General features: G+C 42.1%; 2 protein-coding genes across 2 annotated transcripts in view; both read right to left on the reverse strand.

The window, feature by feature from the left end:
* Nucleotides 1–5,929, reverse strand: part of SPATS2 (spermatogenesis associated serine rich 2) — a 45,072-nt gene extending 39,143 nt beyond the window's left edge. Inside the window, exon 1 of the mRNA XM_060763927.2 lies at nucleotides 5,668–5,929. The gene's annotated coding sequence lies outside the window, so the exon portion shown is untranslated. The remainder of the gene's footprint in view (nucleotides 1–5,667) is intronic.
* A 7,156-nt stretch (nucleotides 5,930–13,085) lies between these two features.
* DNAJC22 (DnaJ heat shock protein family (Hsp40) member C22) lies at nucleotides 13,086–22,445 on the reverse strand. Its single transcript, XM_060763925.2, has 3 exons — nucleotides 22,347–22,445; nucleotides 20,349–21,210; nucleotides 13,086–13,536 (listed from the first exon to the last, which is right to left on the reverse strand). The coding sequence occupies exons 2-3, from the start codon at nucleotides 21,168–21,170 to the stop codon at nucleotides 13,357–13,359; spliced, it is 1,002 nt and encodes a 333-aa protein (XP_060619908.2). The 5' UTR covers nucleotides 21,171–21,210; nucleotides 22,347–22,445; the 3' UTR covers nucleotides 13,086–13,356.
* Between the last annotated feature and the right edge of the window lie 1,071 nt (nucleotides 22,446–23,516).

The raw sequence follows: 23,516 nt of genomic DNA on the forward strand, positions 1-23,516 counted from the left end.
TGGCCACAGTCTTCATGGTTTAGTTACCTCTCTATTAACCTATTGTAATGTGCTCAACATGAGGCTACTTTTGAGAAGTATTTTGGAAGCTATATGCAGTGTGAAATGTAGTAGTCAGACTAGTGTCAGCTGTACATTTGAAAGATTATGCAATACCAGGTTTGTAAGAACACCTTGTGAAGTTGGTGGGTACACATAACACCTTTTTCTGTAGAAGTGCCTCAACTGTGAAACATGGCCCCATCTCTGTTACACTTCCAGTGGGCAGCCAAAACTGCTGTTCCATATAATAGTCAATGTTTGAAACTGCAATTTTAATTGTTTCAAAACTAGATCCTAGGTTTGCTTTCAAGCTGTTTTGGGTTTTTTAAAGATATTTTAATGCCTTTTAAAAATATTTTCATGTATTGTTTTAATTTGTTCATCATCCTGGGAGGCAACATAGAAATCCTTTTTAAATCCTTTTTAAAAATAAAATCAATACATAACAAGAGGGGAAGATGGTGAGGAGCAAGATGAAAATAAATAGTCGCTTAATTTTCAAGTTCAAATAGTATCTGGTGCCTTTAGATTATCTCAATAGGTTGTTACTATGCTAATTCCAAAAAAAGCCCCAATGAAGGACATGGTGGCATGTCCTTCCTTGGGATAAAGACAAATATCTCTGAAATCATCAAATGAAAAGAAAATTTAGTATTTGCAAGATGAAGATTTATAGGTCATTGTTTTCAGGGCTCTAATGACTAATTATTTTACAAACAGTTCTGAAATAATTCTACTGCCAGTTAAAAGCACTCAAATACAAGGAATTTAGCTTTGATTTTCTATTAAAGGTACAAGTAGTAGTCCTGCCATCGCTATGCACGAGTTAGACTACAGATCTTCTGCCTGAAACAATTCTCTTTTCTTCTTCTAATTTTGGGACTTAAAACAAAGAAAGAGTTTTGATTCTTCTGGCTTGAACAACATCTACACTATGTGGCAGCATCTGGCTAATTGGCTTTTGAGTATAAGTGTCCCTTACCAAGCTATTTTAATCTTGTTGATCACACATGAAGTTCTCTACAAGTTGCATAATTTGAAACAATTATTCTCAAACACACATTTCATGAGATACTATGCTTATTACAGAAAGGAAATACCCATGAGATCTAAGATGTTTATCACAAGCTATACATACATTCTTTATAAACAAGGAATAGAAATAAAAGAATATGCCTTAAACCTATGGCTAACGAATTCATTACTTTCTAACATACTGAAATGTTCAACCATGTTTGAATGTTAGATTTTACGGCTTTTACTTTTATTTATGGCCCAGCTTAGATGTCCAAACGTATCTCCCTCTATGAACCCCCAAGGACCTTAAGATCGTCTGGAGTGGCCCTGCTTTCAGTCCCACCATCGCAGTTGCGCTTGGTGGGAACAAAACACAGGGCCCTCTCAGTGGTGGCCCCTCGGCTGTGAAACTCCCTCCCTAATGAGATCAGATCTGTCCCCTCCCTCATGACATTCCAGAAGAAGCTCAACCCTGATTATGGGATCAAGCATTCACAGAACAGATGGTTTTAATTGACTTTTTAGATGATGGCAATGGATTGATTTGGAAGACAACATGAAACGGCAAACCATTTTAATATAACTATAATTGTTTTTAATGTAGGTTAATTGTATATTATGCTTGTTTTATTGTTTGGCACTGAATGGTGCCTGTTGGTAGCCATTCTGAGTCCCTCTTCGGAGGTGAGAAGGACGGGATAAAAATCCTCCTAATAAATAATAAATAAATTACATAAGCTTTAACACAACAACATTTTGTGTTTTCAAGACTGCAATTCTAAGTAGCCTAATATGGAAATAAAATCCACTAAAATCAATGGGTCTTAATTTGATCATGGATCAGGCTGCAAGCCAATTGCTTTGAAGTGGATTACTACTTATCAAAACTATAAGAATGTATTGTCGAAGGCTTTCATGGCCGGAATCACTCAGTTCTTGTGGGTTTTTTCGGGCTATATGGAGAAATTCTAGAGGCATTTCAGGAGAAATGCCTCTAGAACATGGCCATATAGCCCGAAAAAACCCACAAGAACTGAGAAAACTATAAGAACTATGACTCTGGTTTCTGATCCAAATCCAACACAGAAGTAATTGCTCAAGTTTAAACTGTGAGATCATGTCTTACATATATAAATATAATGCACTTCAAAAAGTAAATTTATAGATTTAATACCCAGTTTTGACATAAATTGATCACTTGGTAGCATAACCTACTATGAAGATGTGCAGGCAAATCAGGATTACCAACTATGTGTTCAAAATGAGACTGTGAACCCTCCATTGTATTTCCCATCTAGAGACACAAAATCAAAGAGGGAATCATGAGGGTCATCCAAACAAACTTCCTACCATGCAGGAATACACAACCAGTAACTCCTGAAAAATGGGCCATCTATGGACAAATACACGACTGACCACTAAAAGTCTCCTACGTGAGAACATACATATTCAATGGATTATTTGACCATAAAATATTCAATCCTCCTGGTCCAGTGTAATCTTTTCTTTCCCTTTGCTTGTTAATGTTATTTCCTTGTAATTTGCTAGACTGCTTGTGTTAAGTACATAAATGTTGTAAACATCCAATGTATTACTAGTCCTTGTATGCAAGTTAACAAAATGTTCAATATGAAATAATGAAAACATCCTTTTTACAAAAAATGTGGGCCAACCAATCTCGACCCAAAAACCTCCAAAAAGGAGTCCATCATTCTTCAGGGGTGACTGAGTCTAGCGGTGCATCTATTCTACACTAAAGAATTAATGAAGTTTTACACAACTTTAACTACCATGGCTTAGTGCTATGGAATCATGGGAGTTGTAGTTTTACAAGGTCTTCTGCGCCAGAGTTCTGGTTTCTCATTGAAATACAACTCTCATGATTCCATTGCATTGAGCTATCACTGTTAAAAGTGGTGTCAAAGTGCATTCAAGCTAAAGTAGTGGTTCCCAACCTGTGGTCCGTGGACCACCAGTGGTCCCCAAGAACTAAAATATGGTCTGGGGCTTCACCATTACTACACTGTTGCAACGAGAGCAACAGATCTTGTGAAACACTCTTATAGTAGCAAGGCAACAGGGATGTTGGGAGGGGAGATAATACAAAATAATACAACATGATTAAACACAAGATAGACAAAAATAAATCATAACAAAATATATAAAATAACAAATACAGGAAACAATATAAAATAACATAATAAAACCAAAACACAGAGGACAGGCCAGATGTATGAAGTAAAATGTTAAAAGTTTAAAACCTTGGGCAAGATAGGGATAAAACTGCATTTATAAAAGAGGGGCCCGAAAGAGAGGAGCAATGGGATTTGGCCTTTATAGAAGGCAGGGGGAAGGTGCTTTATTCTGAGGGCAACTGTAAATGGAAGCAACAAGATGGGTTCAGTGGTCACTCTCTGAAGGCACATAGGAAGAGCCAAGTTTTGAGATCTTTCTTGAAAGCAGCTAGGGTAGGGGCTTGCCTGATCTCCCTAGGCAGCGAGTTCCAGAAGCAGGGGGCTTCACATAAAGAGATCAAGGAGGAAGACATCCTAGCCCCCTCTCCCTTGGTCCCACAAGTCGAGCCTGTGAAAGAGGAAGGGGCGAAAGAAGAGCCTCTCCAGAAAATCAAAGAGATCGTGCAGGTTTATGGAAGGAAATGCGGTCACCAAGGTAGGTGGGTACCAAACCGTTCAGGGCTTTATAGGTGATGACCTGCACCTTGAATTGGGACCGGAAGATAAATGGCAGCCAATGGAGCTTCTTAAACAGGGGGGTTGAGCGCTCCCTGTAATTCGTCCCAGTTAGAAGTCTGGCTGCCAAGTGTTGAACCAATTGAAGTTTCTGGGCCGTCTTCAAGGGAAGCCCCATGTAGAGTGCATTGCAATAGTCCAGTCTAGAGGGAACTAAGGCATGGACCACCGTGGTCAAGTGAGGCTTCGCGAGGTATGGTCGCAGCTGGTGGACAAGTTTTAATTGTGCAAGGGCCCTCCCGGCCACCACCGACACCTGTGCATCAAGTGTCAGTGCTGAGTCCAGGAAGACCCCCAAGCGGGAGTGCAACCCCGTCCAGCACAGGTTGCCACCCAATACCCCGGTCAGGCATATGACTGACCTGGAGGACCTCTGTCTTATTGGGATTCATCTCCAGCTTGCTTGCCCTCATCCAGATTGACACAGCAACCAAACACCAGTCCAGCGTCTGAGGGGCTTCCTTGGATTCAGGTGGGAAAGAGTAGTGGAGTTGGGCATTATCCATGTAGAGATGGCACCCAACTCCAAAACTCCAGATGACCTCTCCCAGCGGTTTCATATAGATATTAAAAAGCATGGGGGACAGAATGGAACCTTGCGGGACCCCACAGGTCAATGGCCAGGGGTCTGAGCCGATGTCACCTAGCTTTACCACATGGGAACAACCCTCCAGAAAGGACCAAAGCCACAGTAAAACCATGCCCCCAAGTCCCATCCCGGAAAGTTGACCCAGAAGGATACCATGGTCGATGGTATCGAAAGCCGCTGAGATATCCAAGAGAACCAGCAGGGCCACCCTGGACAGGGAATCCTGTCCAGTTCCCTGCGGAAGTCATCCACCAAGATGACCAAAGCCATCTCGGTACTGTGCCTAGGCTTAAAACCAGACTGTGATTGATCTAGAAAATCGGTGTCATCTAGGAACCCCTGGAGCTGCGAGGCGACCACCTGCTCCAGCACCTTGCCCAAAAAAAGGCTGATTGGAAATTGGTCTGTAATTATTAAGCACAAAGGGGTCAATAATTACAGACCAATTTCCAACCTCCCATTTGTTAGGATTTCTGGGAGTTGGCCAAATCATTGGGGGGATCCACTGGTTGAGAACCACTGGTGTAGATGCAACCTTTGTTTGGTGCGGCCGTTGCAGAGGCTCTCTCCTTTTTCTTCCAGTAGAGCACTTCCTATTGTCACACTACATTGACAGCGTTTCACTTGATGGGTGAGAAATCAGGCAGGAGTTAATAATCGAATCCAAGAGTTGGAAGAGAGCCCTAAGGCCATCAAGTCCAACGCCATGCAGGAGCACACAATCAAAGCACTCCCGGCAGAGGGTCATCTAGCCTCTGCTTTAAAATCGCCAGAGGAGACTCCACCACACGCCACCTTTGCTGCCAGGAAGTTGTCCCTAATGTTTAGAATGTCTCTTCCTGCGATATGACTCCATTCCTCCATTGTGTCTAGAGAGTAGTGATACTCAAACTTGCCCCCTCCTCAATGTGACATCCTTTCAGATATTTAAACATGGCTGTTACCATGTCCCCTCTCAGCCTTCTCTTCTCTTCGCTAAACGTATCCAGTGATCAAAAGAGCCCCGCCGCGAGGGGTTGGGGTGCCCCCTCCTGCTCCCCCCACCGCGCATGCGCAGCCCCCCCCCCCATATCTTCCCTCGCTGAGCCCCTCAGTCCTCACTCCTGTTCCTCGCCTTCTCCATCACGCCTCCTTTTAATTTTTCCCCTCACGGTTTCTACCACCTTTTCCCCGCTCTCCTTCGCTTCCCCTTCACTCACGCAACCGCCTCGACTCCCTCAGGCACCCCTCCAGGCGGACCCCATCCTCAAACAACCGCCTCCGCTTTACCTCAGGCCCGCAGCCGCCTCAAAGCTCCAGTCGAAGAAACGCGGCCCCGCCCACCAGCGCGCGAGAGAACCAGCGAAGGGTGCGCGAGCCCCGTCTCCTCCAACCAATAGGGACACGGCTAGGAAGAACGCTGGCCAATAGGAGTCAAGAGTTCCTTTCTTTCTTTCTCTCCCCGTCCCACTTTCCCCAAGCACCGCTCGAGAACAACGGAACCGCTCTAGCCGCTGAAGCCTTTCGCCTTCTTCGCTGCGGCCTCGGCGTTTGGAGCGGCCAATCAAATTACGCGAAAGAGGACGCTTTGGACCAAACTATGGCCACGGCGAGCCAATCGCTAACGTTGCTGAAGCCGAGCCAATCCTGGTGCGCCAGAAACTGCAGCCGACCAATCATAGAACGCCGAGGAACAATCGCTCTCACCTATTCTCTCCCCCGCCCCGCGTCTGGCTGAATGCGAACTGAGGCAGCCAGGAGCACAGCGGAGTTTCCCGAAGTCCTTCCGGAAATAGCCGAGAGCAGCATCGGTGATCGCCGCCAGGGTTTGGGGTTCCTTTTGTGTAGGGTTAGCAATCCTATTTGGAGGGACGGGGACATTCAGGGGTTGTATAGGTGAAAGTTGTCAATTGTAGCCTGCGTTAAAGTGTTTTACTTTACCAAAAGGGAGATAATATAATATAATGTACTAGCTGTGCCCTGCCACGCGTTGCTGTGGCCTATAGTAAAACTTATCAAAGTTGAGGTAGATATCTGGACTATTATGAAAGAGAGGTACCTACCTATTCCTTCCCCCTTTTCCTCCCCCTTTCTCTCCTTTCTTCCTTCTCTACCTCTTTCTTTCTTTCTTTCACTACTTGGTGTCATCCTTCTCTCTTTCCTTCATTCCCTCCCCCTTTCTTCCTTTGCCTTTCTTCCCTCCCTGTTTGCTTCCTTCTTTCTCTTTTTATTTCCTTTTATTTTACCACCATCATAACAATAACAATAATGCAATGCATTGCCTCTGGGACCTGACACCTCTCCCATTCCTCCAGGGTCTCATAGGAACAATAGCATAATAATAATAATAATAATAATAATAATAATAATAATAATAATAATAGAAATAACAACCTTTACCCGCCACATGTTGCTGTGGCCAGTCTTCCCTCTTTCTCTCCTTCTTTCCGTCCTTCCTTCTTTCCTTCCCTCCCATCTTTCCTTCTTCTCTTCTTTCTCTATCTTCCTTCCTTCCCCCTTTTTCTTTCTTTTCTGCTGTCTCTCTTTTCTTTCCTTCCATCTTTCCTTTTCTTTCCTTTTCTTCTTCCTTCTTTCTCTAACTTTCCTTCCTTCCCCCTTTTTCTTTACCTCCCTTTCTCTTTCTTCCTTCTTTCCTTCCTTCCTGTCTTTCCTAGATTTTGACAGGGCGGGAAGGTGCGGGGTGGGGTTTGGAGGTGGCGTGAAGTAAAAGGAGGTAAGATTGGGGTGGGGGAGTGATGGAGCGTGGGGTTGTGTGTGTGTGTGCAGCGGCGGGGGGAGTGATGGAGCGTGGGGTTGCGTATGTGTGTGTGCGGCGGTGGGGGGGAGTGATGGAGCGTGGGGTTGTGTGTGTGTGCGGCGGCGGGGGGAGTGGGGTTGCGTGTGTGCGTGCGGCAGCGGGGGGAGTGATGGAGCGTGGGTTTGCGTGTGTGCGTGCGACGGCGGGGGGAGTGGGGTTGCGTGTGTGCGTGCGGCAGCGGGGGAAGTGATGGAGTGTGGGGTTGCGTGTGTGTGTGCGGCGGCGGGGGGAGTGGGGTTGCGTGTGTGTGCGGCGGCGGGGGGAGTGATGGAGTGTGGGGTTGTGTGTGTATGTGCGGCAGGAATGTGTGTGTGTGCGGGAAGCGGTGCGGCGGGGCTTGGAGTGGGCATGGTTTCCGCAGAGGGAACGTTGGCCGGAAGGGCATGTGCGCGCGCCAGGGAACTTGTGGCTGGGCGCCAATGCGCATGCTCAGTTGTTTTGCCGTTTTGTGAGTGTGTTGTTGTGTTGTTTTTCATTTTGAGTAGATATGTTTGTACCTTGTGGGTTGTGTTATGGGCATTGGAATTTTGGATAAGTTTCGTTGGGGGATTTTTGAGTTTTATCCTTTTGCCGTTTTGTGTGTGTGTTGTTGTGTTGTTTTTCATTTTGAGTAGATATGTTTGTACCTTGTGGGTTGTGTTATGGGCATGGGAATTTTGGTTAAGTTTCGTTGGGGGATTTTTGAGTTTTGTTGTTTTGCCGTTTTGTGTGTGTTGTTGTGTTGTTTTTCATTTTGAGTAGATATGTTTGTACCTTGTGGGTTGTGTTATGGGCATGGGAATTTTGGTTAAGTTTCGTTGGGGGATTTTTGAGTTTTGTTGTTTTGCCGTTTTGTGAGTGTGTTGTTGTGTTGTTTTTCATTTTGAGTAGATATGTTTGTACCTTGTGGGTTGTGTTATGGGCATGGGAATTTTGGTTAAGTTTCGTTGGGGGGTTTTTGAGTTTTGTTTCCTCGTTGGATGCCCCTAACAAATTTATATATATAGATTGTATATACATATAACATGTATAATATTATAATGTAATACAATATAATACTAGTAATATATTATAATTATATATTTTATATTACATGTAATATTACTAATAATATTACAATATATTGGTATAGTACAGGGTGAGGCAGCATAACTTTCTTTTTTCAAAATTTAATAAAACCCATTGTCTGAATCAGAATTTTTTTATAATGTAGGCGAATACCTAAAGTTTTGTTTTACGTAGTTTTGAAGATCAAATTAGGTAGGTGACGTCCCCCATTCTCCATACACTGAGTAAACAGATTTCTGGTGTTTGTCATGACTCTTGCCCGCATAGTAGGTGCTATGTTAGCAATTTCTTCCTGGATGTTGGTCTTCAAATCTTGTAGGGTACTTGGACGGTTCACAGAAACACGGGATTTCAAAAACCCCATAGAAAAAAATCACAAGCCACTCCAAATCCGCTCGAAAAGTAGGCCTCAACGACAAAAGCACGCTCCTCGCTGTTTCAACACATGATGGCGATTGACTATGTCAGGACAAAACTTTATACTCCCGCCTCTTAAACGAGACCACTAGCGCTCCGCTATGTCTTCAACCGACTGAATGGTGTGCATTTGAAAAAAGGGAGTTATGCTTCCTCACCCTGTACAATATAGTAATATACTGATATTGTACTATGCTAATAATATATATTGTATGTTTATATATCTTGTAAGCCACTCTGAGTCCCCTTCGGGGTGAGAAGGGCGGCATATAAATCTATATAAATAAAAATGTAATGTTCGTTTGTGGTATTCACAGAACTCAAAAACCACTGGACGAATTGACACCAAATTTGGACACAAGACACATAACAACCCAATGTATGTCTTTCACTAAAAAAAAATGATTTTGTCATCTGGGAGTTGTAGTTGCTGGGATTTATATTTCACCTACAAAGAGCATTCTGAACTACACCAACGATGGAATTGAACCAAACTTGGCACACAGTTCTCCCATGACCAACAGAAAATACTGGAAGGCTTTGGTGGGCAGTGTCCTTTGGTTTTGGAGTTGTTGTTCACCTACATCCAGAGATCTCTGTGGACTCAAACAATGATGGATCTGGACCAAACTCTACACAAATACTCAATGTGCCCAAATATGAACATTGGTGAAGTTTGGAGAAAATAGAATCTTGACATTTGGGAGTTGTAGTTGATGGGATTTATAGTTCACCTACTATCACAGAGCATTCTGAACCCCACAAACGATAGAATTGGGCCAAACCTCCCACACAAAACCCCCAAGTAGGCCACAGCAACGCGCGGCAGGGGACGGCTAGCGTTGTAAATAAATAAATAATTTTTAATTGGGGTTCAGTCTTAATATTGGGTGTGTCTACACTGTAGAATTAATTCAATAACAGCACTTTCACTGCCATGTCTAATGCTAGGGTATCATGAGTTGTGGCTTTACAAGAGCCTTTGCCTTCTCTACCAAAGCGGGCTGGTGCCTCACCAAACCACAACTCCCAGGATTCCATAGCATTGATCCAGAGCAGTTAAAATGGTATCAATCTGCATTAATTCTACAGTGTAGATGCACATGCAGTCAAATGCCAAAAACCTGTAGTCATTTTGGCCCCTGCACTTACTCCGCTGCTTCGATTCTGAAACTTATATCCACACCGCCACACTGGTTTTCTGTCTGCAAGCGTCTGCTTTGGATCATTTTTCTTTTCCCAGTAGGTTTTGTGGAGAACAGTAGATCCTTTCATTCATTTTGCTCTCTGCATTTCAGTAATTTGATAGCGACGCCTGATGGGCACAGCTGGATTTGCAGGTGTTACATACAGAAAAGCCACTCTGTTTCTCCATCACTATACAGCCGGTCCCCAAATTACAAACAGCCAACTAACCATGGGTGAATCCACACAGTCAGATTAAAGCACTTTGACCCCACTTTAACTGCCGTGGATCAATGTGATGGAATCCTGGTAGTTGTAGTTCAGTGAGGCCTCAGGACCCTTTGGCAGAAAAGGCCAAAGATCTTTAAAACTACAATTCCTGTGATTCCATAATACTAAGCCATGGTGGTTAAAGTGGGGTTAAAGTGGGGTTTAACTGCATTGATTCTACTGTGTAGATACACTCCATGTTGAGGGCCCAATAAAATCTGGGCTGAATAATAATTTAGGAGATTCTCCTGACAACTCAGACAACCAGAAAGAATTAAGAGTTCCATTTTTTAGATGGCCAAAGGAAGCTTAGTCGTGAGAGCTAGACATCTGCTACGTTTGCCTAGCTCAGGGTTCCCAAACATTTTAGCCACAGAGTCCTTTTTGAAGCAAAAGTTTATTGTGGAGCCCCAAGAAATGTTTAGTGTTGAGTCCCATCTGTCTGTGTTCTATGAGGCATATTGCAAATGATACGTATCCAGAAGTATGAATAATAAGGTGTATATATTAATAAAGGAAACAATAGTAAAAAGAAAAGAACTGGAGACGATATTATTCATTATTTAAATCTACAAAATAATATAGCAACTAGTTAGGATATTTGAAAAATGTTAGAATGTTACATGTACACCCAAAGTTAATGTGAACAATGTGCCTGCTTCTTGCAGCAAAGTTTGTCAGTGTCCAATGTCACAGAAGTCAGTTGAAGACACATATCATCTTCTGCGTCCAAATGAGCTCGATATTTCGTTTTTGTAGCCATGTACCTCAAAAAAGCTGTTTCACAGAGGTGTGTAGATCCAAAAAGCAGTAAAAGCAATTTAACTTAATATCAAAAGATCCTCCCCTAACTGAACCCAAAATTTGGGGAGTGGTTTCCTTTTAAATGATGCCTGATAGTGGCTGTCTGAAAACATGTCTTTTAAGGCTTTGACGTCACTGAAAATGAATCTATAATCCACTCAGAATTCTTTCGAATCAATTCCTGAGTGTCCCTTAGAAAGTATGAATTCAAATTTTGAAGCTAATTGTTAAGGTGTCCTTTTATTATTGCTGGCAATGATGATGATGATTATGATTACCCCACCACCATCTCCCTGAAGGGACTCGGGGCAGCTTGCAAGTACTCCAAAGTAGTGCACATAAAATAAACAATACATAGAACTGAAAACAATAAAAGCATAAAATTACAATCGCCTACACATTGTCCACACAATCGCCCACGCATATAAAAATACAGTAATAAAATTAAAATCCATAAAACGCAGTCTTTTATTCATTGTTATGTTATTTTATTCTAAAAGATTTGAAGTCAATGAGAAACATGTCAGATCCTTATTTTCGACTATTTCCATGTATCTTTTTCTTAGCGCAGCAATTTTGTCATTAGCATTGAATATTGTCTTCCGTTCCCCTTGTATGGATGTGCTGAATTCATTCATAAAAAATGCCTGCCAAATAATATAATTTGCACAACCATTCCTGATCATTCAAATTATCTGCTAGCAAATGGTTTCATCATTCAAACATGAAGAAACTTCCATTTGAAGATCAAATAAATGGGACAACACTTTACTTCGTGACAATCCTTGTACTTCTGTGTGTAATAGCCAGAAACATGACCTACCATGGCATTTGCACCATCTGTGCACACGTCAATGCAATTGTCCAATGATATTGAGTTGTCAATTAAGAAGGCATCAAAAAAGGGGAAAAAATCACTACCACTTGTAGAGGATGGAAGTGGCTTGCAGAACAGAACAGAATATCTTCATGAAAAGAACCTGAAAATTTTGTTGTTGTAGGGTTGTTTTTTTCGGGCTATATGGCCATGTTCTAGAGGCATTCTCTCCTGAATAAATAAATAACTTGGCTCTTACAGACTCAGAGATTGAGTCTTTAATTGAGTTAATCAATCTATAATGGATGGATTATAATAAATCTGTGTCCAATTCTGGGCACTACAATTGAAGGGAGATGTTGACAAGCTGGAATGTGACCAGAGGAGGGTGACTCAAATGATCAATGGATCTGGAGAACAAGCCCTATGAGGAGCGGCTTCAAGAGTTGGACATGTTTAGCCTGCAGAAGAGAAGGCTGAGAGAAGACATGATGTGGGCCATGTATAAATATGTTGAGGGGAAGTCATGAGGAGGGAGCAAGCTTGTTTTCTGCTGCCCAGGAGACTAGGATGTGGAACAATGGCTACAGGAAAGGAGATTCCACCTTAACATCAGGAAGGACTTCCTGACTGTGAGAGCTTATCAGCAGTGACTATCTACACTGGAGTGTGGTGGAGGCTCCTTCTTTGGAGGCTTTTAAACAGAGGCTGGATGGCCATCTTTTGGGGGTGCTTTTAATATGATTTTCCTGCTTTTTGGCAGGGGGTTGGACTGGATGGCCCACGAGGTCTCATCCAACTCTATGATTCTATGTAGTATTCCACTTTTCCTATTGCCTTCAACCTTTCCCAGCACTATTGGATTTTCCAGTGAGTCATGTTTTCTTGTAGACTGCATACTAAACCACAACTCAAAGAATAACTACTTATCTCTTTAAAGAATCTGAATCTGGTCTATTCAGTACAAAATTTCTCACGGGGGCTTAGAAATACACCTAAAACAGTTCTCATAACAAATTAGTAATGAGAATTAATAGAAATTAAACATTAAACATACATGTTTTAAACTGCTATCAACAAAAATAAATGGTACTTGCCTAGTTTCTGTTTTACAGGGTTCTGAAGTCAGAATAGATAGTTCATACCAGCAGAGTGTTAACAGTTCAATAAAAGCAGCCCATACCCTTCAGTACAAATATCCTCTATAGAAAAACAAAGATTGACAGTACTCATTATTTTCCTGTGTCAAAGGATGGGCAACCTGAAGAGAAAGGTGAAGAGAAGGTTCATGCTAGTCTAAAGTATTGCAAAATTTTCAGATAACAGATACAGTGAATTGGAAAACATTGCTCTCTTTAAATTACTTTATTTCATCCTTGACATTCTTGGCAAATAGAAAGCTGGTATATGAACAAACTGGTTTGTGACAGTCTGTGTATCCTCTATGTTCCAGGTGGAGCTTGGACAATTTATTTTATAGGTCCCAGAGCCTCCAGCCAGCAGCTGAAAACAAATATCTCTGTCTCCAAAGAAGACCCCCACCTTTTACTCTGTGAATGAAGCTTCAAAAGTTACACTTTGGTTCCCAAATATATAAGGGCAAGAAAGTTATTGCACCCAGTCATACGGCTTTGTGTTTCCTCATCTCCATGAGGAGCTCATAGGCAGCCTGCACCTCAATAAAACGTTTCTCTGCTTCTTCCATTTGGTGCCGATTGTGATCTGGATGCCAAAGCTTCACTAGATCCCGGTAGCTCTTGTTGATTTCTTCAAGTGTGGCATCATCATGGATGCCTAAGACCTAAAAGGAAAGAGGAGGGGGGAGAGAAACAAAGCCCATCAGAACTGTGAGGTGGAGAGGACATTCTCAAAGATCTTGTAGAGACAGCAGTGGACTCAATGATGCCGGGGAGGAAGGCAGAGTGGGGGGCATGGACAACATTCTCATTTAATTTCTGTGATGATTCACTGCGTACCAAAAATCTGTATAAGCCAAGAGCTCTGTTTCTCAAAGCTCAGACAGTTGAACCTGGATTTCTGGAGATTTTGGGAACTGCATCTACATAGCAGAATTAATGCAGTTTGATACCACTTTAACTGCCATGGTTCAATGCTATGGAATCACAGGAGTTGTAGTTTTATAAGGCCTTTTGCCTTCTCTGTCAAAGAGTACTTGTGCCTCACCAGGCTCGTAGCCAGGATTTTGATTCGTGGGGGGGGGGGGGGTGAGTTTGATTCGGGGGGGGGGGGGCTGAGTCTGAGTGAAAGAGGGTCTACCCTAGCAAACCTTTTGTATCGTTACCCCAATACCCCCATGCATATGAGATATATTGAGCATGGTGATCAGATCATGATATGAATAAACATAACAGTTTAAATAATGACCACCATCAGAATCCCCCCCCCCCCCCCCCGGCTACATGCCTGTGCCTCACCAAACTACAAATGTACCTTTTCTAACTTACATACAAATTCAGCTTAAGGACAAATCTTGTCTGTAATTGGGGACTGCCTGTATCTTCAAAAGTCTAAGGGACCCGTCTTATTAGGTAATCAAGTATGATATATATGTTATAACACAGTACAATCCAATTAGCATTTTGTGGTATGGTACTAGCACTATTATCCACTTGTCGTTTGCCTACATAAGGGCAGTTCCATTCACACAAATGGGAATGAACAAATCCCTTTCCAAAATTATAGATCATCTTCTGAAGATCACAAGTTGTTTTCCCTGGATTAAGCATTTTGTTCCTGCCTCCCAATTTTCAGATGCCCCTTGAGTATGCCATGCTTCAGGGGGGAAAATAATCCCTTTTTTTTTTTACTCATGACTTCTATCTCAGCCTAAGTTTGTCATGTGGATAAAGCACCTGCCACCTCCCCATTTTTTCAGCTGCCTTGCCGCATGGATACCATGCAAGCATGTTCTGTACCACTGACTGGGAACTGCGGACTGACTATCCCTTATTCTAAATATTGAACCTCTGGTGGCGCAATGGGTGAAACCCTTGTGCTGGCAGGACTGCTGACCGATAGGTCAGCGGTTCAAACCCAGGGAGAGCAAGGATGAGCTCCCTCTGTCAGCTCTGGCTCCCCATTTGGGGACATGAGAGAAGCCTCCCACAAGGATGGTAAAACATCAAACATCCAAGCGTCCCCTGGGCAACATCCTTGCAGACAGCTAATTCTTTCACACCAGAAGCAACTTACAATTTCTCAAGTTGCTCCTGACATGAAAAAAAAGATCTAAATACTTGGGATTGAGTGTTTTGGATTTTGGGTTTATTTATTTATTTCGATTCTGGAATCCCTTTATTTTGATATATGTGCATAATAACATTTCTTGGAGATGGAATCCAAGACAAAATGAAAACTTAATTTATCTTTCATAGTCACCTTATACACACAGCTCCAAAGTAATTTTATACACAATATTTTAAATAATTCTGTGCATAAAACAAAGTCTGCGTACATTGAACCATCAAAAAACAAAGGTGTCAGTATCTCAGACATTCATTTGGACAATTTTAATTCTGAATATATTTTAATGGATTTTAATTCTGAATTTTAATACTGTTTATATTTAGTTCTGTTTGAATGTTTGTATAGTTGCATATTTTAAATTGTATGCTAATGCTTTTATGTTAAGCCACTTTGAGTCTACTTCAAGATAGATAAAGCAGGGAATAAATAAATAAATAAATAAATAAATAAATAAATAATAATAATAATTATTATTATTATTATTATTATTTTGGATTTTGGAGTATTTCAAATTTTTGGAATTCCAAAAAAGGGATATTCAGCCTGCTCAGGCAAAGTAAGTCCTGACTCTCTAGCTAACTCAGCATGATCTTTATTGCTGCCTGTTATGCCTGGAATTGCCTCTTGGAACCCTTCCATGTAAATAGAGTAATAGAAATGAATGAGTAAATAAAAATAAAATTCAGTTTTTAATCAAACTTCAAACTTATTTTTAAAAAGACCATATGTCAGTATCAGTATGAATGCTAATAGTACAATTTCTAGTTATATTCTATAAATATGTTAACAGTGTTTTATGGTGATGTGAGATCACCTGAGGAGTCCTTTAGTCCATTGTGTACTTGAAGCGCATAGTTCTTGTCTCTCTAAGCACACAGAGAGAAGATCAATAAGGAGAGAATTTGGGGAGATGAAGTAGAACTGAAGACGTCTGGATATAAATGCAAGGGATCCCAATTTTTATGAATTCAAAATTAACTTCAAACTCATTCTGACTGAATCGGAAAACAATTACTTAGTGTGAGCTTACCTCTCAGAATAATAAGGCTGTACAATCATGTACTTCAACAAAAAATGGTGATTAAGCAGAATCTTTCTCGCTAGTGGCTTAAGCTGTAATTTAATCATTAAAATTGAATCCTTCAGAGAAGCAATTTACCATATATATCTGTGTATAAATCAACCTTGTGTATAAGCCAGGGCAGATTTGGGGACAAAATCATGGATTTTCATATGACATGTGGATAATTCAAGGGTACAGCTTAGAGCAGAGCTTTCCAAACTGTATGATATGACACGTTTGTGTGTCGGATGCAGTGTGTAGGTGAGTCGCATAGACATAATAATAAATCTAAGAGTGTTATGTGAAATAAGCAATAAATCCTAAATTTTAAAATATAAATTCAAGATTTTAATGATATATGTTGTGTCTCCATGCATTTCATTATTTCAAGATATGCACGTGTCCCTATTTCTTATAAGGGGCTGGTTTAACCTCTAGTTTGCTTGTAAAATTGTGTAACTATGTCATGAAATGATGCATCTCTAAAAGATGTGTCACCGACATGAAATGTTTAGAAATCTCTGGCTTAGAGGCATGCTGTGATAGGGTTCTTGGGCATATCCTGCTGGGGCATGGAAAGTAAGAAGGATATGCCTGGACTGACTGCTTACTCCGTCCAAAAAGAAGCACACACACACACACACACACACACACCCCACACTCTCTGTGCTGCAGGAGGAGATTCCAAAGAATGTATAGGAATCAACACTTCTTTTTCAGGAGGCTCTGTCTCTGTTGTGTTCCCATTCTTCTCAACCTATGAGAGTTAAAGTGAAGAGAAGCATGCCCTTGACTCATCCCCACTGAAATTCAGAGCTGCAGTAATAGTGCAACTTTCCTACCTTTAAATGAATCTCTCTTTAGAACAAGGGGGGGGGGGGTTGGTCTAAAGCTAATAAGGACTTCTAGGATACTTCTGGAAGATTATTTCAAAACTTGTTTTAATGTGGAAGTGTGTTGTTTGAAAATGTTAGCAGAGCACCAGCAAATTTAAGGGAAAGTAGCGCTTACTCAGTTGACATCACTATCACAAGTATGTATTGATGCAGCAAGAGTGTCAGCAGGGACCCATCAGGTTTGCAAAATAATCACTAACTCTTCTCCTTCCTCCACCCTTCCTTTCTTGTTTCCATGTCCATATTAACCTCATTATAGGAGGTTCTATAATTAAGCTCATTATAGGGAGCCTCGGGTGGCGCAGTGAGTTAAAGTACTGAGCTGCTGAACTTGTTGACCAAAAGGTTGCAGGTTTGAATCTGGGGAGCAGCATGAGATCCTGCTGTCAGCCCCAGCTTCTGCCAACCTAGCAGTTCGAAAACGTGCAAATGTGAGTAGATCAATAGGTACCGCTACAGTGGGAAGGTAATGGTGCTCCATGAAGTCATGCCAGCCAGATGACCTTGGAGGTGTCTCCGGACAACGGCAGCTCTTCGGCTTAGAAATGGAGATGAGCACCAGCCCCCAGAGTCGGACTCGACTGGACTTGATGTCAGGGGAAAACCTCTATCTTTACCATAGGAGGTTCTAATAAAACGAGCATATTTGTTGACATCTCTGCCTAGGATCCCCTCACTGCTGTCCTTCCCATGGTAGACTATAAACTTTCTTTTTAAACAGGCTTTCAAAGAAAAAAAGTTTTTAATATTGAGTAAGGGGGTGCTATGTTTTGTACAAATTGTTTTACTGGTATTAACTGTGTATTTGTAACAGGCTCTGTGCTTAGTTCTATTTTAATGTTTGTATGCTTAGGGTTTTGATTTAAATATTTTAGGATTTTTAGTGTTAGTTGATTTGAGTCTCCTGTGGGAGAGGGGACGCAGAATATCATCATCATCATCATCGTTATGATCTCTCACAAAGAGCATCCAGGGCACTGGGAGGAAGTTTGAACAGCTCACTACCTCTCTCCACGTTTCATACAATATCTAGCAGAATGTACATAATAGTACGTTGTCATAACCAACACAGGTTCATCTTCTTGATGAAAGGTAAGTAAAGAAAGAATACTATAATTGTCCCCCCACATTTGCAGTTTTGACTTTAAGAATTTGATTGTCTTTCTAGACCAGGGGCCCTCAAACTTTACTACAGTTTGGGGAGGAAATGAATAAGTCCGATGCACATTGCACATATCTTATTTGTAGTGCAAAAAAGAAAAAAAAAGAAAGAAAAATTAAATATTTTAAATGAAGAACAGTTTAACCAACATACATTTTGATGGGAAGTGTGGGCTTTTGGCTGATGGGACAATCAAATCAATCAGGATTGCTGTTGTGTGCTTTCAAGTCATTTCAGACTTAAGTCTAAAGTTTAGAGTGGGGGTCAGGTAAATTACCTCAGAGGACCACATCCTGTCTGCGGCCTTAGTTTGAGGACCCCTGCTTTAGAAGAATCTCTAGGTCCACAATTGTTGATTCTACAGACAACTTCCTCCAGTCATGCTAGAAAACCTAGCAATTTTTTTTAGAGATAACGCTTTGGTAAGAATCTCTAGGTCCCCAAAGTTATTTTATGGCCAGCTTCCAGTGGAAGTTGATTATAGAGTCATGCTTCAGGACCTAGAAATGCCTAGAAAGGTGTTCACTTGAGTTAAAAAATAGCTAATTTTTTTCATTGTTTTTTCATTTTCACAGGGGTTCTGTGCCCTTAACTCCAGCAAATATGGAGAGTTGACTAAAGATGATGCATCAGGAGAGTTGAAGCATCTCACCAAGAGAGAGCACCTATCATACATGATTCATGGAGAAGGAGGAAGGTGGGAGGTGAGAGGGGTGTGACAGCAGTTGAGAACAAAGGAAAGACTATGTAATGCAAGCAGAAAATGGATGTGAATGAACAATAAATTAGCATGACAATGATGTACCTAAATTCCTAGAGGGTAGCACTAATTGCCACTTTGTATAGGCACACAAAGTTTGCCAACCCCAATGTCTTCTTGGAAAAATGCCAAATATATCCATTGTGCTATATAAATAATAAATTGTGGTGGTAGTAGCAAGTTAAACCCCCTCACCGGAGAGGGAAAATTTCCTGTTAAATTTTCAGCCAAGGTTAACCCTTTGCTCAATGCACTGGTTGGTCCTGGATCAATTACTGCATTTTTCAGTCTAACCTATACCACATGGCCATTGTGAGGTTATAATAGAAGGATGAACTATGTATGTCATTGCTCTGTGTTGTTTAGGGAAAGGACTGCATTAAAAATTTCAGGTCTAAATAAAGTAGCAACTTTTAAAAGCCCCTTTCTCACATCCAGAACTTTTGGCTTTGTATCTCTCAATTCCACTTGTAATTAGTTAAATCTACCAAAGTCTGGCACTTGGAAAAGTTACTTTTTTGGCTGACACAATCATGGGCCATTTTGGTTAGGGAATTCAGGGACTGGTAGGCTAAAAAAATTAACGTTTCTAATGCCTGCACTTCTCCATCCTGAAAGGAAACAGAAGGGTCCTCCCTAACAACCTTATCACATGAGCCAGGCAAAGTGTCCTGCTTCACCAAAGAGACAAAGGGGCAGTGGGGCAAATGGGTCATCCCATGTGCTGCTCCCTCGCAGTGATGCTTCCCCATCACATGTGGGAAGTGTCACCCAAGTGGCGAGGATTTGTGCTGGCTCCATCATATGATGCTTCCACTCCAATTGTGGATGGGGCTTCCGCCAGAAGTCCAACATCATGGGATGGGCAGCATCCTAGGACGCTTCCAAGCCCCATCTGATGAGGTCCTAATGCAGAGTTTACAGACTCCATTTTTGTCTTGTCCAGTTTTCTATAAGATATGCTCCAACATTTCACAGATGAAATCCAGGACGTGTGTAACTAACCAACACTAACTGCTACTCTGGGACCAGAGTAAAGAGGGGTCCAGGAAGATATTGTATTTATTTATTGTATTGTAGATTACTTGTAAGCCGCTCTGAGTCCCCTTCGGGGTGAGAAGGGCGGCATATAAATGTTATAAATAAATAAATAAATATCATGTCATGGTCAAGGTGACAAAGTTATGAGAAAGAACACACAAGCTGGGAGAGGCTTGCTTTTGTCTGAGTCTCCAAGGAAAGGCAAGATTCCCCCTTCCTTAGCCTCTCTCCTATGCTGATTCAGTGCAAACTGTTTTTCCACTTGGAACTCAGTTTGCAGCAATTGAAGGAAACTAAAGACAAAGGAGAAAATGGGACAGTGAGACATTATAAAAGCAGCTGGAAATTAGCAAATTGGGGTACCTGGAAAGTTAGCTATTCGTAGAAAGAATAATAAATTGAGCAGTATGATAATGCTATGTACCTTGTATGCCATCTGCTGCCTCTCGCTCTGGAAAGATTGCACGAAAACAAAAACTTTCTCCCAATCTTTGAAGGTACCACCACTGAAACCCAGCATCTTCCAGGTATGGTAAGGTAGGAGAAGAACTGACTCCAGGATGCCTGACAGCGATGGAAATACACTGAGCCAATCCAGCACAGTTCCAATAGTGCTGGCTACATAGGTGGCAGTAGCAGCTGTGTTGTAGAAGGCACTGTAGGCTAATGGTGTTGTAAAAGCCAAATAGGCCAGGCCCAACCTATAGAGTCGGGCACTAAGCTTCTCGTGGGTAGCTTTGGTAACTCTGTAGCGCCGGTGTCTCTGGGCTGTCATACTCGTGGTGAGACTGATGGGCAAGATGGCCAAAGCACGGCCATAGAAGATGGGTGCAGTTATGAAAGCAGCCATCAGTGTAGCCTGAAGATCGGAAGTTTGGTTGCCCACTGCAGATACCAGGTGAACTCCAAGGCCCACAGCCAGAGGGAGAGCCAGAATGTAAAAGCCGGGTAGAGTTGAGAGACCAACAAGGGCCACTAACCCAAAGTAGATGCCTACCAAGGCTTGGCCAAGGAAGCGCACAGGGTTGAAACTTGGGGGATTCTTATAGCATTTCTCCTGAGGATGGTTGGCCTGTGCCACCCAACCAGGCAGCATCCACAACTCCCACAGCCACCCAATACCAAAGCCTCCCAAAGTCAGCATCCACAGAAGCGCATGGTTATCCCGGCCCAGGTAAAGATGGTGGAGTCCAACAGGGCCACCCAGAGCCCAGAAGGCAACAGCCACTAGAAGTCGCTTGGCCATCACTGTGAAAGGCAGCACATCTTGCTGACTGGCAGGAGTCCTGAGAAGGAAGGAATAGCAAAAGGTAGCAGCATGCAGAAAACTTAAACTGGGCCCATTAAAGTGGCAGGGTCAGGCTGTCAACACGCCACAGGCTCTTGGTAGCATCTCACATCTTTTCTTCTGAACACGCAAGGAGATGGGTGGCAAGACCATCTTAATTAAATGTTTCTTATAGGAACAATTTCTGGAGGTAGAGATACAAGTAGGATGCTATGGCTAGTTAAGGAGAGGAGAAAAAAGACATGAAGACAAAAAAAGAGGTAGAATGGACAAGAGACTAGTTCTCTGTGTCTACCACTTCTACCCTCTATAAGTGTGTCTGCAAATCACTTCCACATCTTTCCTAGCTTCCAAATGCTTGTCATACAGTAACTAGGTACAAGGTGCTGCATGCGGCTTCAAGACTTCCTTTGTTGCCTGCCACCTTTACTCACCAACCAAAATCATCAAAAAGAGGGCTTATATATAATTAGATGGGAGGAGACAAGCCATATTTTGCATTCTGACAGGTGAGGCATAATTATGACCCTCTTCAACATCCAAGATCAGAATGGAAAATGCTAATCCAGTCACTTCTAATTTTGATTTCTTATATTTTTGCACCATTTTGATGCTCTCAGGACCAGTGTGGCCAGTAACAGAACTGGGGCTCCAAATCCTACCCTAAGCATTTCTACATTAATAATCAGCTCTAAGCTATTACGTGTTCCCAATGTCACCTTGATTCTCCTGACATTGTGTTTTGAGAGATACTTCTGTGCCTTGTTATGGCTCATCTCTTTCAAGATAAGGGATTTCTTAGCTACGATGATATACATTCTCAGCACTCTCCAAGCCTCTCTTATGCTGAATCTAGCTAAACTCAGCTTAATATTTAGTGGACCAACAGGGGAAATCTGAGCAGTATCGGGTCCAAGCAGTAACAGAGTATCTGCCTTGCATGGACAAGACCCCAAGAGTAATCCTTGGCATCTCATAATACTAAAGGTTCCTATCTGAAACCTCAGAGAGTCATTGCTAGGCAATGTAACTACAGTATAGGCAAAAATAATTTACATGGTTCAGTGGCCCAGTTAAGTTCAAAGTAGCTTCCTATATGCCAACGAACAGTCTTCCAGAACCGTAATCACATACCTTAGTAGCTCATTTCACAGGAGTGTCGGCAGCCTCAACTGGCTTGCTCATGTCAGCAATGAAGACCTTTGATCTCCTAGGGATAGCGAAAGTGGACTTTGATTTCCCATGGGGAATGCAAGGGATTGGGCACAGAATTTATCTCAGGAAGGGGAGAGGAGAGGACTGGGCAAAGGGCACCATGGCGCTCCCTGATAGCAGTAGAGGCAGGGCTGTACTGAAAAGCTTTTGTAGGGAGGAGAAACAAATACTATGAGTTCGGTATCTATTCTGATGCAATTTATTTGTATTTATCACAGTGATATAGTATACTGATAGTCATTGGTGCTTATGCTTCTCTATTCTTGACATTCATTCATTTTAAAGTTACTGCCACTCATTGGATTGGAATTTAGGGTAACGTGTTTCACTACTTCTGAGCAGAAACAGTTGGACAGAACATTTCCCTTTTCCATTTCACACCAGCTTTCCCAAAACCCCAGATGTCTTTAACTGCAATTACCAACAGATCCTGAACAGCATAGTGATTGGAAAGGCTATTAAACCTATCTGGAAAGCACAAGGTTGAAGGCAGGACTAAAGGTTTCCTTAAATCTATAGGAGATAAAAGGAGAAAAAGGAAAAATGATACAATGGACCTTTGGTAACTACTGGGATTTGCTTTCAGGACCCGACTTCTAGAATCCTAGGGGTGCTAATCAGATTTAGAACGAGACACCAGACCCCTTGGTCTAAAAAGAGATTCATTTGAAGGCAGGAAAGTTGCCACTATTGCTGCAGCTCTGAATTTCAATGGGACAGCCTGCTCTTCAGCTTAATCCTCATAGGTTGAGAGGGATGGGAATGCAACTGAGGCCCTCAGTAATTGTTCACTCTAGTTCAAAAGACTTTCCAGGAAAAGTGTATTTTGAAGATGGGTCTAAACACATTTTTGTGTGTGTCAGGAGCTACTTGAGAAACTGAAAGTTGCTTCTGGCATGAGAAAATTGGCTGTCAGCAAGGACATTGCTCAGGGGATGCCTAGATGGTTGATATTTTACTATCCTGTGGGAGGCTTCTCTCATGTTCCCGCATGGGGAGCTGGAGCTGAGACGGGAGCTCACTCTGCTCCCCAGATTTGAACCGCCGACCTGTCGGTCAGCAGTCCTGCCAACACAAGGGTTTAACCCA

The sequence above is a fragment of the Anolis sagrei genome, chromosome 2, assembly GCF_037176765.1.
Source record: "Anolis sagrei isolate rAnoSag1 chromosome 2, rAnoSag1.mat, whole genome shotgun sequence".
Taxonomy (NCBI): Eukaryota; Metazoa; Chordata; class Lepidosauria; order Squamata; family Dactyloidae; genus Anolis; species Anolis sagrei.